This window comes from Haliotis cracherodii, unplaced genomic scaffold, assembly GCF_022045235.1.
Source record: "Haliotis cracherodii isolate W230 unplaced genomic scaffold, xgHalCrac1.p SCAF_5, whole genome shotgun sequence".
NCBI lineage: Eukaryota > Metazoa > Mollusca > Gastropoda > Lepetellida > Haliotidae > Haliotis > Haliotis cracherodii.
In genome coordinates this window covers 8,253,145-8,267,137 of record NW_027266308.1, presented here as the reverse complement: position 1 = coordinate 8,267,137, position 13,993 = coordinate 8,253,145, and the positions used below count along the sequence as shown (strand labels likewise).

General features: G+C 43.5%; 1 protein-coding gene across 1 annotated transcript; it reads left to right on the top strand.

The window, feature by feature from the left end:
• Window positions 1–611: 611 nt before the first annotated feature.
• Window positions 612–12,777, top strand: LOC139443936 (cytochrome P450 3A41-like). Its single transcript, XM_071224823.1, has 5 exons — window positions 612–717; window positions 4,789–5,478; window positions 5,754–5,855; window positions 7,569–7,748; window positions 12,300–12,777. Exons 1-5 carry the CDS (start codon window positions 646–648, stop codon window positions 12,630–12,632), a joined length of 1,377 nt encoding a protein of 458 aa, XP_071080924.1. The 5' UTR covers window positions 612–645; the 3' UTR covers window positions 12,633–12,777.
• Window positions 12,778–13,993: the final 1,216 nt, after the last annotated feature.

The window sequence follows — 13,993 nt, the reverse complement described above, 5'->3', positions numbered from 1 at the left end:
CTGAACACCCGATCCCGTTAGTCGCCATTTACGACAAGCATAGTCGCCTTTTACGGCAAGCATGGGTTGATGAAGACCTATTCTACCCTAGGTCTATTCTTCACGGGTCTTTTGATGAGGAATGCCATATTCAGTGCCACGCAACCAAAAATCCTTTGAGTCTTCTTGACATCAACGCCGTTAACACAATGAGAATAGAAATAAAGATAGAATCTTGAAACAAAGTTGGCGTTCATATTGGTGATAAGGCAATCTCGTGGTTACGTGAACACCTGTGCTATGACAACAAGGGCACAGGCCATTCACCAAGTTCCTTTCAGAATACTTACTTCAGATAAGATAGGTATAAGATGGCATTATGTAATACCCTATCACTAGGATACCACCCGATAAGCTGTTTCTTTAAAATTCCTCATATAAGACAAACAATACGTACAAAAATAAAATTGATTGATTCACGTCTCGAATGCTCTGAACGAACATTCTGGTACTATATACTTCGAGGCTGTCACAACAGGTGCAGATACACACAGTATTCATTGTGTGACAATTGTCCGGTATCGCGAAAATGCAAAAGCATTGTTGTTCAGTGTTCTAGATATCTAGTGTTCTAGAAAGCATCCCTGTTCTACACCTTTGACGACCATGTGGTTTGGGGACGCAGTCACACGTGCCGTGTCGGTACTGTTGATGATATGGAGATCACTCCGTGACAAGGTAGGCACTAACTTTATCCAATACACAACCTGTTGAATTAATGCACGCCATTGTTCTCCCGATTGTCATGTGACATAGATGTAATTCAGTCCTAACTCAGTATACCGTATTCGACGTAATAAGCGCCCAGGGCGCTCTCAAAATTAGAAATAGGGGGCTCTTATTAGAATATAATTTTGGTAAGAAATAAAAACAGGGTTGAAAGATCGTAAATTTTGGTTTATGCTGACAGCCTGAAATGATACAAAAGAAAGGTATGTGCGCATTATACAGACAGATATATTTTCCAGAATTTAATTGCCCATACTTAGGGTGCATATAACACACGAGTGCGTATTATACACGAATAAATAAGTCTTGTGTACATTGCTCAATCGGAGGGGTGCTAATTGGGATTGTTCACTAGCCAGTATATTAGATAATATCGCCCCGGGCGCTGATTAGAGCGGGGCGGCTATTACGTCGAATACGGTATTATTCCATTGGATTCCAATGTATACTCGCACGGGCGTAACTATGGTAAATAATGTATAACTGGTTTGATAAATTCACGAAACTAATTGCAAAGCTGCATATCTATAGACATCATTGTACCATTGATCTTCTCCGTGGTCTAGTGGTAGGGCGTCCGCCCGGAGAGCGAAAGATCCAGGGTTCGATCCCCGTCTGCGTCATACCAAAAGACGTTAAAAGATGGTACTTGTTGTTACCCTGTCGCTCGGGGCTAAAACAAGGACTGGTCGGCTCAGGCTCAGTATTCTGTGTCTGAGTAGGGTATTCATGTTAAACTGCGGCATGGTATCTCATTGGGCTAGCACTATAAATCGGCATCAGCCCGGACTAGTACAAGCAGCCACACACACACGTGCATGCACGTCTCTATACAAGTGCAATAATCTTGGACGCGACGTTAAACCCCATTTCATCTCACCTTGACATCACGTAGATAAGCTTTCCCTATTGTACACGTTTTGGAATTACCACAGAAAGCACAACAGGAACACTTTATATTTGTTATACTCTACTGAATTCCCTCACCAGTTTGTGAATACCACATACTAATAACAGCAAAACGTTGCCTTCCATGTTTTGGCGTAAGCAGAGACCATATAATAGAGGGACGGTCATCACAGTCATCAAATACAGTGACAACGACATGCTTTAGGGCACCAACAACTCTTAGTTGTAATGTAAACAATGTTAAGAAATACATGAGTGTAAATATGTATTGTGAAATATATCGTTTGCTTGGGAAAAAAGGCGACAACGGTGACTGCAGTGAACGCGTTTCTGCTCGCTTCAGGACAGGCTGCGCAGTACAAGCCGTAGCCCTGATGGTTTCGCGCATAGGCCGTCCGTCTATTATATGGTCTCTGGCGTAAGCAAGGACTATACTTATCTACAATGGCAGATATACTTCTGAGATCTAAACAGCTGTATGAGTCTTGTGCTTGTTCCCACGTTACACTTTGGTTTTCAACAGATATAATTCATTTGGAACACGTGATACTGATACCATTACAACGCTCGATTTGAAAAATAAACTAGGGGTCATAGGTTATATGCGTTTTCCTGCCCTATTATGACGGCATCAGCGGTTCAATATTTTATTGTATACTTCAGTGTGAAAGACTGAGTTTTCCGAAGTAGAGAAAAGTGATATTTTCACTGCAGTGAACAAAACACTTGATATGTCACTGCAGTGAACATAAATATAGAATACTAAACGAGCTCCCGTGTAATACCAATTTTATGAAACGAGTGAATAGTTGTGGTATCTGACGAGCGAAAGCGAGTCAGATACCACAACTATTCACGAGTTTCATAAAATTTGTTTTACACGGGAGCGAGTTTAGTATTTTGTTTATTACTTGCCATTTATAGCGTTTTTTAGAATTATGGTGTTGAGTGTGAATAGTCTGACACCTACACGACCCACGGCATAATCCAATTGAGTTCAACATAATAATACTTCAAACACGCCAAAAGTTGAAACGTATGAATTTAATACCAGACAACGGTGCACCTTTAGAATTCAGGCGTCCGTTTAACAAAACTATCGTAGCCCTTAGGTTATCGCAACTCACGTACTTTAACTTCGACCAACGTCTGTTGTTGCGCTACAGTAGTAGACTATAGGGATCGCCTTGTGGAACGGGGCCTTGCATCTCAAAGTTTACAATTACGTCACGGCACCCGATGACGTAATTTGTGTAATTTTGTTGCAAGATCCATCGGCGAAACAATTCCATATGAAGTCAGCCTAGCAACAAGGTTGCGGGGGTCATCGAGTGTGCATAAGCTCCTCTCAGTGATCTATCATCTCCACACGCAATGTCGTTGAATAAGCCAAGGGATGTTGAGAGCTTTCAATATTTGTTCTAGAAACGTGTTCGGGGAGTACATAAGCACGCGTTTTGGTATTACACAATGTGTAATACAGCTGTATGTTTATTAAACGGGTGATCTCTTCACGGGCAAGCAATAACACTTGATATTTCACTGCAATGAACATAACACCTTGACGGAACTATTGTCATAAAGGAGTTACCTCCCCTTATATTGTCTCCCTTTGTCGTAAGTGACTAGCCCGTACACAATCTGTTGACGTTCCTTAAAAATTACGTTAGTTCCACATTGACAAGGCCGACAAATGACAGATGGTCCTTTATGAAGTTAATATCACTTCTTGCCGTTTGTTATTCTCCCCATATATTATATATATTTCAGATGCAATTAAAAGCACATCGGGACATGCGGATTTATACAATATGATTGACCACATTTAACTGTGTCTTGGGTATATTTTTAGATCAAAGACATGTAAAATCATAAATTGTTTCTGAGGGATTCTTTGACGAAGAACTTGAAATCATACGCGCATTCTGATTTGTTTGTCGTATTTTCGCACATAACATTCATCGATAGGGGGACGAGTCCTCTTGCAGGTTACGGAAAGGGGCGAGTGGTGACGAATGTTTGCCATGTAGGATATGTGGCGTACAAAGTTGAAAGTCAAATGTTTTGAACTCTTTTCTGAGATTGCAAAAAGTCAAGCAAATCCTATGAGTTTTTGAGAATCCACATCGTATTAATTCCATTTCTATGAATACAAAGAAACCCTTCCTTGATTGTGTTAAGGGTTATGGTTAATCTTTATATTTAGTGGTACATTTGCTGCACCCAGCAATGTGGCTCTCTTTGTGCGGATTTTATGGAGATTTAGAATCCAGTACAAAAGAGGAATGGACAGAAGTAAGAGAATTTATGGATGTCAACTTCTTTATTATGAGGAACACAACGTTTTGGAGTATATGCTTGCTCCGTCATGAGGTGAATGAATGCCACGAGACAGAGAGCATGTATATGTACAGGTAGGGACAGCGAAATAATAAGATAACAAAAGGCTTCCCTTGTTAGTTTCTACCCTCTGCTACTTTCAACCTTTTGTTATCCTTACCTGCATATATGCTCTCTGCCTCATGGCATTCATTCACCTGATGAAGGAGTAAGCATATACTCCGAAACGTTGTGTTCCTCATAATAAAGAAGTTGACAGCCATATATTCTCTTCCTTATGTGTATCACTTCTAAATGCCTTTCAAAGACAGGAATGGACAGAGTCAAAAGTTGACTGTACTGATGCATGGTTTGGGCAGATACTGGCCTTATATGTGGGACTACAGTAAAGTACGTTTATAACGAACACGCTTATAACGAACTGACCGATATAACAAACTTATTTTTTAGTCCCACCATTTGTTGTATAAATGTTGTATATATGCCCATAACGAACTACGGTTATTACGAACTAAAATTAGTGGTCCCTTTGAGTTCGTTATAACCGTAGTTTACTGTATTTGATATGTTACTTATACCAAGTTCCTTGATCGAACAATTAATGTAGTGATGCTTACATATAATGGTTATGTTATTTGTCCCTGTGTGAACTACACACTTTTCATTTAGGGCACCCAGACCATAGATGGCAGCTAGATGGAAACACATCCGTTACGTGTCGCTATTCGCTAATTCCCCGTCTGATACAACGGTCATCTTTTATCGTTTCAGATATGGGCTCCCGGTTCAACAATACCCGAACCCTGCTATGTCCTTGACCTTGGACTCAAGGCTATATTTGGAAACAATAAACTGAAGATATTGGAGTTCCTATTTGAACATTTCTTTTCACACGGACTTTTCAGATATGAGGACAAAATTTACATAATCGACGCCAAATATTGCCAAGCAGTCATAAATAGGTCGGAGAAAGGGGGAGAAAAGTATCTTTCTAACTCACCCCTCGAAAACAGCTTCCTCGGCTCGCCGAACAAAAGTCCAGAAACCAGACGATCAATCTCCGCCATCTTTAGAAAATCCAACATGGAAGAAAGGGGATTGCTGATGATAAAAGACATAGAGAAAATGATTCAAATTATTTCTAAAAATACGATGATAAATGTGAACGAAGTTACATTGAAATTAGCTCTTGACATCGTGGGTCACGTTCTAATTGACGTCGACCTTGAAGCTCTGGACGGAAAACGGGACAAAATATTGGAATGTATGATGACAATCTTACATAAAGCCTACGCACTGGGGGAAATAACGTACGACTCAGAAGAGTTCCTGAGAGCTAGTGAGATTTTTGACAAACTGACAACAAACATTTTAGAGGACGCCCTTTCTTCAGGCGATGCGAGGCCTGGTGTTGATGTCAACCTACCACAGCTTTTACACACAGCCTGCGGTTTTGATGAGGTACTTAGTCATTAAAATACCCTGCTCAGGGTAAAAAACATTATAATTAATAGAAGTACTGTTCAAAGCGACGTTAAACCCAACCTATTCACCCACTCGTGCATAATTATATAATTCTACTAGAATATAAAGATATGATTAATTTCATTTTCATTATGAGCTAAACTGATATATTTTTTCAGTATTAATTAAAAATGATTAAATTGGTGCCTGAATGGTTTTACATTCTCATATTAGGCAACACATCGTTCATTGAATATATTTGGTCTCTCCAGGCCAAGGATAACTTGAAGCTGTTCCTTATGGCAGGGTCTGAGACAACGGCCGCCACCATCCCTGTCGTGTTGCATGTCCTGGCCTCCAGACCAGACATCCAGGTGAGTCACCAGACCAGACATTCAGGTGAGTCACCAGACCAGACATTCAGGTGAGTCACCAGACCAGACATTCAGGTGAGTCACCAGACCAGACATTCAGGTGAGTCACCAGACCAGACATCCAGGTGAGTCACCAGACCAGACATTCAGGTGAGTCACCAGACCAGACATTCAGGTGAGTCACAAGACCAGACATTCAGGTGAGTCACCAGACCAGATATCCAGGTAAGTCACCAGACCAGACATCCAGGTGAGTCACTAGACCAGACATCCAGGTGACTCACAAGACCAAACATTCAGGTGAGTCACTAGACCAGACATTCAGGTGAGTCACTAGACCAGATATCCAGGTGAGTCACCAGACCAGACATTCAGGTGAGTCACCAGACCAGACATTCAGGTGAGTCACTAGACCAGACATCCAGGTAACTCGCCAGACCAGACAATCAGGTGAGTCACTAGACCAGACATCCAGTTGAGTCACCAGACCAGACATCCAGGTGAGTCACTAGACCAGACATCCAGGTGAGTCACCAGACCAGACATTCAGGTGAGTCACTAGACCAGATATCCAGGTGAGTCACCAGACCAGACATCCAGGTGAGTCACCAGACCAGACATTCAGGTGAGTCACTAGACCAGATATCCAGGTGAGTCACTAGACCAGACATCCAGGTGAGTCACCAGACCAGACATTCAGGTGTTTCACCACACCAGACATTCAGGTGTTTCACCACACCAGACATTCAGGTGAGTAACCAGACCAAACATTCAGGTGAGTCACCAGACCAGACATTCAGGTGAGTCACCAGACCAAACATTCAGGTGTTTCACCACACCAGACATTCAGGTGACTAACCAGACCAGATATCCAGGTGAGCAACAATACCAGACATTCAAGTGAGTCACTAGACCAGACATTCAAGTGAGTAACCAGACTAAACATTCAGGTGAGTCACCAGACTAAACATTTAGGTGAGTTACCACACCAGACATTCAAGTGAGTAACCAGACCAGACATTCAGGTGACTAACCAGACCAGACATTCAGGTGGGTCACCAGACTTAACATCCAGGTGAGCAACTAGACCAAACATTCAGGTGAGTCACTAGACCAGACATTCAGGCGAGTAACTAGACTAAACATTCAGTTGAGCCACTAGACCAGACATTCAGGTGAGTCACCAGACCAGACATTCAGGTGAGCAACTAGACCAGACATTTAGGTGAGTCACTACACCAGACATTCAGGTGAGTCACCAGGCCAGACATTCAGGTGAGTCACCAGACCAGACATTTAGGTGAGTCCCCAGACGAGACATTCAGTCGAGCAGCTAGACCAGACATTCAGGTGAGTCACCAGACCAGATATCCAGGTGAGTCACTAGACCAGACATTCAGGTGAGTCACCAGGCCAAACATTCAGGTGTTTCACCAGACCAGACATTCAGATGAGTCACCAGACCAGACATTCAGGTGAGTCACCAGACCAGATATCCAGGTGAGTCACCAGACCAGACATTCAGGTGAGTCACCAGACCAGACATTCAGTCGAGCAACTTGACCAAACATTCAGTTGAGTCGCCAGACCAGACATTCAGGTGAGTCGCTACACCAGACATTCAGATGAGCGTGTAAACAGTTGAATTGTGTATGTTTTCACCTACCAAACATGACCGCCGCTGTATGCAACTTTGTTCATGTCCTGTTTCAGACGGAGCTGCAGACGGAAGCTGATGAGTTTGTGGGGATCCTACGTAAAGCTCCTGGGTCCGTTCCACCTAAGCTGGAGAGTGCCATGAAGGAGGTCCTCCGCGTCTACCCTATTGCACCTTTCATAAGTCGACACACTGACTCGGAACTCCAGCTGGGAGACGTCCACGTTCCAGCAGGGGTAGGCTGTGTTCGACACTATCAAGTGGAAGAGCAACACGTTACTGTTATTGTATCGAAATCCTTCTTTATGTCGATTTCTAACAATATTTGAAGGCCTCTTGAATATACCTATACTGTCAACTTTATACCTCTACTCTGACTGTATTCTGTATGTAGGCCACGCGTAGGCTGTACCTGATGTCATCTGTCAACTTTATACATCTACTCAGACTGTATTCTGTATGTACATGTAGGGCACGCGTAGGCTGTACCTGATGTCATCTGTCAACTTTATACATCTACTCAGACTGTATTCTGTATGTACATGTAGGCCACGCGTAGGGTGTACCTGTGCTGATGTCATCTGTCAACTTTAAACCTCTACTCGGACTGTATTCTGTATGTACATGTAGGCCACGCATAGGGTGTACCTGTGCTGATGTTATCTGTCAACTTTATACCTCTGCTCTGACTGTATTCTGTATGTAGGCCACGCGTAGGCTGTACCTGGTGCCATCTGTCAACTTTATACCTATACTCTGACTGTATTCTGTATGTAGACCACGTGTAGGCTGTACTGATGCCATCTGTCAACTTTAAACCTCTACTCTGACTGTATTCTGTATGTAGGCCACGCGTAGGCTGTACTGATGCCATCTGTCAACTTTATACCTCTACTCGGACTGTATTCTGTATGTAGGCCACGCGTAGGCTGTACTGATACCATCTGTCAACTTAATACCTCTACTCTGACTGTATTCTGTATGTAGACCAGGTGTAGGCTGTACTGATGCCATCTGTCAACTTTATACCTCTACTCTGACTGTATTCTGTATGTAGGCCACGTGTAGGCTGTACTGATGCCATCTGTCAACTTTATACCTCTACTCGGACTGTATTCTGTATGTAGGCCAGGTGTAGGCTGTACTGATGCCATCTGTCAACTTTATACCTCTACTCTGACTGTATTCTGTGTGTAGGCCAGGTGTAGGCTGTACCTCGTGCCATCTGTCAACTTTATATCTCTACTCTGACTGTATTCTGTATGTAGACCACGTGTAGGCTGTACTGATGCCATCTGTCAACTTTATACCTCTACTCGGACTGTATTCTGTATGTAGGCCACGCGTAGGCTGTACCTGATGTCATCTGTCAACTTTATACCTCTATTCTGACTGTATTCTGTATGTAGGCCACGCGTAGGCTGTATCTGATGTCATCTGTCAACTTTATACATCTACTCTGACTGTATTCTGTATGTAGACCAGGTGTAGGCTGTACTGATGCCATCTGTCAACTTTATACCTCTGCTCTGACTGTATTCTGTATGTAGGCCACGCGTAGGATGTACCCGATGCCATCTGTCAACTTTATACCTCTGCTCTGACTGTATTCTGTATGTAGACCACGTGTAGGCTGTACTGATACCATCTGTCAACTTTATACCTCTACTCAGACTGTATTCTGTATGTAGGCCACGTGTAGGCTGTACTGATGCCATCTGTCAACTTTATACCTCTACTCGGACTGTATTCTGTATGTAGGCCACGTGTAGGCTGTACTGATGCCATCTGTCATTTTTATACCTCTGCTCTGACTGTATTCTGTATGTAGGCCACGCGTAGGCTGTACCTGGTGCCATCTGTCAACTTTATACCTCTGCTCTGACTGTATTCTGTATGTAGACCACGTGTAGGCTGTACTGATGCCATCTGTCAACTTTATACCTCTGCTCTGACTGTATTCTGTATGTAGGCCACGCGTAGGCTGTACCTGGTGCCATCTGTCAACTTTATACCTGTGCTCTGACTGTATTCTGTATGTAGACCACGTGTAGGCTGTACTGATGCCATCTGTCAACTTTATACCTCTGCTCTGACTGTATTCTGTATGTAGGCCACGTGTAGGCTGTACTGATGCCATCTGTCAACGTTATACCTCTGCTCTGACTGTATTCTGTATGTAGGCCACGTGTAGGCTGTACTGATGCCATCTGTCAACGTTATACCTCTACTCTGATGTATTCTGTATGTAGACCACGTGTAGGCTGTATCTGATGCCATCTGTCAACGTTATACCTCTACTCTGATGTATTCTGTATGTAGGCCACGTGTAGGCTGTACTGATGCCATCTGTCAACGTTATACCTCTACTCTGATGTATTCTGTATGTAGGCCACGTGTAGGCTGTATCTGATGCCATCTGTCAACTTTATACCTCTGCTCTGACTGTATTCTGTATGTAGGCCACGCGTAGGCTGTACCTGATGTCATCTGTCAACTTTATACCTCTATTCTGACTGTATTCTGTATGTAGGCCACGTGTAGGCTGTATCTGATGTCATCTGTCAACTTTATACCTCTGCTCTGACTGTATTCTGTATGTAGGCCACGCGTAGGCGGTACCTGATGTCATCTGTCAACTTTATACCTCTACTCTGACTGTATTCTGTATGTAGGCCACGCGTAGGCTGTACCTGGTGCCATCTGTCAACTTTATACCTCTGCTCTGACTGTATTCTGTATGTAGACCACGTGTAGGCTGTACTGATGCCATCTGTCAACTTTATACCTCTACTCTGACTGTATTCTGTATGTAGGCCACGCGTAGGCTGTACCTGGTGCCATCTGTCAACTTTATACCTGTGCTCTGACTGTATTCTGTATGTAGACCACGTGTAGGCTGTACTGATACCATCTGTCAACTTAATACCTCTACTCTGACTGTATTCTGTATGTAGGCCACGCGTAGGCTGTACCTGGTGCCATCTGTCAACTTTATACCTGTGCTCTGACTGTATTCTGTATGTAGACCACGTGTAGGCTGTACTGATGCCATCTGTCAACTTTATACCTCTGCTCTGACTGTATTCTGTATGTAGACCATGCGTAGGCTGTACTGATGCCATCTGTCAACTTAATACCTCTACTCTGATGTATTCTGTATGTAGGCCACGTGTAGGCTGTACTGATGCCATCTGTCAACTTAATACCTCTACTCTGATGTATTCTGTATGTAGGCCACGTGTAGGCTGTACTGATGCCATCTGTCAACTTTATACCTCTGCTCTGACTGTATTCTGTATGTAGACCATGCGTAGGCTGTACTGATGCCATCTGTCAACTTAATACCTCTACTCTGATGTATTCTGTATGTAGGCCACGTGTAGGCTGTACTGATGCCATCTGTCAACTTTATACCTGTGCTCTGACTGTATTCTGTATGTAGACCACGTGTAGGCTGTACTGATGCCATCTGTCAACTTTATACCTCTGCTCTGACTGTATTCTGTATGTAGACCACGTGTAGGCTGTACTGATGCCATCTGTCAACTTTATACCTCTGCTCTGACTGTATTCTGTATGTAGGCCAGGTGTAGGCTGTACTGATGCCATCTGTCAACTTTATACCTCTGCTCTGACTGTATTCTGTATGTAGGCCAGGTGTAGGCTGTACTGATGCCATCTGTCAACTTTATACCTCTGCTCTGACTGTATTCTGTATGTAGGCCACGTGTAGGCTGTACTGATGCCATCTGTCAACGTTATACCTCTACTCTGATGTATTCTGTATGTAGGCCACGTGTAGGCTGTACCTGGTGCCATCTGTCAACTTTATACCTCTGCTCTGACTGTATTCTGTATGTAGGCCAGGTGTAGGCTGTACCGATGCCATCTGTCAACTTTATACCTCTACTCAGACCGTATTCTGTATGTAGGCCACGTGTAGGCTGTACTGATGCCATCTGTCAACTTTATACATCTACTGTGACTGTATTCTGCATGAAGGCCACGTGTAGGCTGTACCTGGTGCCATCTGTCAACTTTATACCTCTGCTCTGACTGTATTCTGTATGTAGGCCAGGTGTAGGCTGTACTGATGCCATCTGTCAACTTTATACCTCTACTCTGACTGTATTCTGTATGTAGGCCACGCGTAGGCTGTATCTGATGCCATCTGTCAACTTTATACCTCTACTCTGACAGTATTCTGTATGTAGGCCACGTGTAGGCTGTGCCTGGTGCCATCTGTCAACTTTAAACCTCTACTCAGACTGTATTCTGTATGTAGGCCACGCGTAGGCTGTACCTGATGCCATCTGTCAACTTTATACATCTACTCAGACTGTATTCTGTATGTACATGTAGGCCACGTGTAGGCTGTGCCTGTGCTGATATCATGTCAACTATACCTCTACTCGGACTGTATTATGTATGTAGGCCACGTGTAGGCTGTACCCGATGTCATCTGTCTACTGTATACATCTACTCTGACTTTATTCTGTATGTAGGCCACGTGTAGGCCAATAACGGTTTTTCATGCAGACCGTACGTGCACACGGAGCTAGGAGCTGACTGTGGTAACACTTTGTATTCTGTATGTAGGCCATATTTATGGCAATGACCGAGTATGTGTTTAACTACCGATCTCGTAGCAATAATTGAGTGTCAGGGGCTTCAATGAACTGAAACGTCCTCATCACTGATACTGAAGTATTCTCCACAAAAGGTCATCTAATTGAAACTATATTAAATTACTTATTAACGTGACATCGCTCTTCTCTTTCCAGTCTGACTTGAGAATCTTCACGTGGGGAATCCACCGATCTTCCTTCATGTGGGAAGATTCTAAAGACTTCAAACCAGACAGATTCCTGAAGCTCCAGTCGTCCACCAACAACCAATCATATTTCTGGATTCCATTTGGAGCAGGACCCCGCATTTGTATTGGTCAGCATATGGCGTGGGTGGAGCTACGCCTCGCTCTCACATTCCTGCTTCATCACTTCACATTCTTCGCTATACCGGAAACACCCGAACTACAGTTTTGTGTTGATTGGGAACATGCAGTCGTCCACCCTGACAAAGACATCATTCTTGGAGTCAGGGCGAGATCACCTTGACAACCAGAAGCCAAGTCGAATCCTTGGGGCGGAGGAGAGGAGGGGGAATTGAAGCGTCGCTGGCCATATTCTTTTCATCAATTCGTAAACGACGAATATATTCAAATGTCGTCTTTTCTTTGTGAAATTAATCACAGAAGCTCCATGGATCCCCATTATGTTTTGTAAAGATTGTGTTTCGATCTTTGGAATTAAATGAATTTCAAATATTTCTAGTATTTTTCTGGTGTTTACATAGTTTTATGGCTTTCATCCTTCATTCCCCAGTATAAAACCAAACGTGTGACGCACAAAATATACTCCTCGTGATACTGTTACAACGTATAGTGTAGGTTTTGTATGCCTATATTTATTACAGAAAGGACCGTCACTGCACGTTGAGCTTTTACAAGATAGATGTCGACAAACTACGCCAGCAGCATTACACCAGACAACACATTACACCCCTTCTCACTCTTTTTCTGGAACGACGAGATAAGTGCAGGCCTAAAATAGGAATGTTTCGGTTATGTAAATGTATTCATCAGGTCGTCTTGATCTTTATTAACTCTGAAAACAAAAGATAATCATTTGTGTCACCAGCTCTGTAATCTGTGACGTGAGATTGCTGCTCTACAGATCCAGCGCAACACTGATCTTCAAGACATGCACACTGTGTTTACTCTCATTCATAAAGACGGTACACTGAACTGGAAGTGGACTAAGAAACAAGTCATAATATATGAACACATATTGACAGACATGCAGACATGCGAACACAGACAGACAGACACAGGCACACAGACAGACACACAGACAGACACACAGGCTGATATACAGACATATAGACAGACACACAGGCATACAGACAGACACACGGGCGGACACACAGACAGACAGGCGGACACACAGACACAGGCAGACACATAGACAGACAGACACACAGATACACAGACAGACACACAAAAGGACACACAGGCAGACACAGACAGACACACAGGCAGACACACAGATACACAGACAGACACACAAAAGGACACACAGGCAGACACATAGACAGACACACAGGCAGACACATAGACAGACACACAGGCAGACACGGAGACAGACAGGCAGACACATAGACAAACACACAGGCAGACACGGAGACACACAGGCAGACAGGCAGACACATAGACAGACACACAGGCATACAGACAGACACACGGGCGGACACACAGACAGACAGGCGGACACACAGACACAGGCAGACACATAGACAGACAGGCAGACACACAGACAGACACAAAAGGACACACAGGCAGACACATAGACAGACACACAGGCAGACACACAGACAGACATACAAAAGGACACACAGGCAGACACATAGACAGACACAC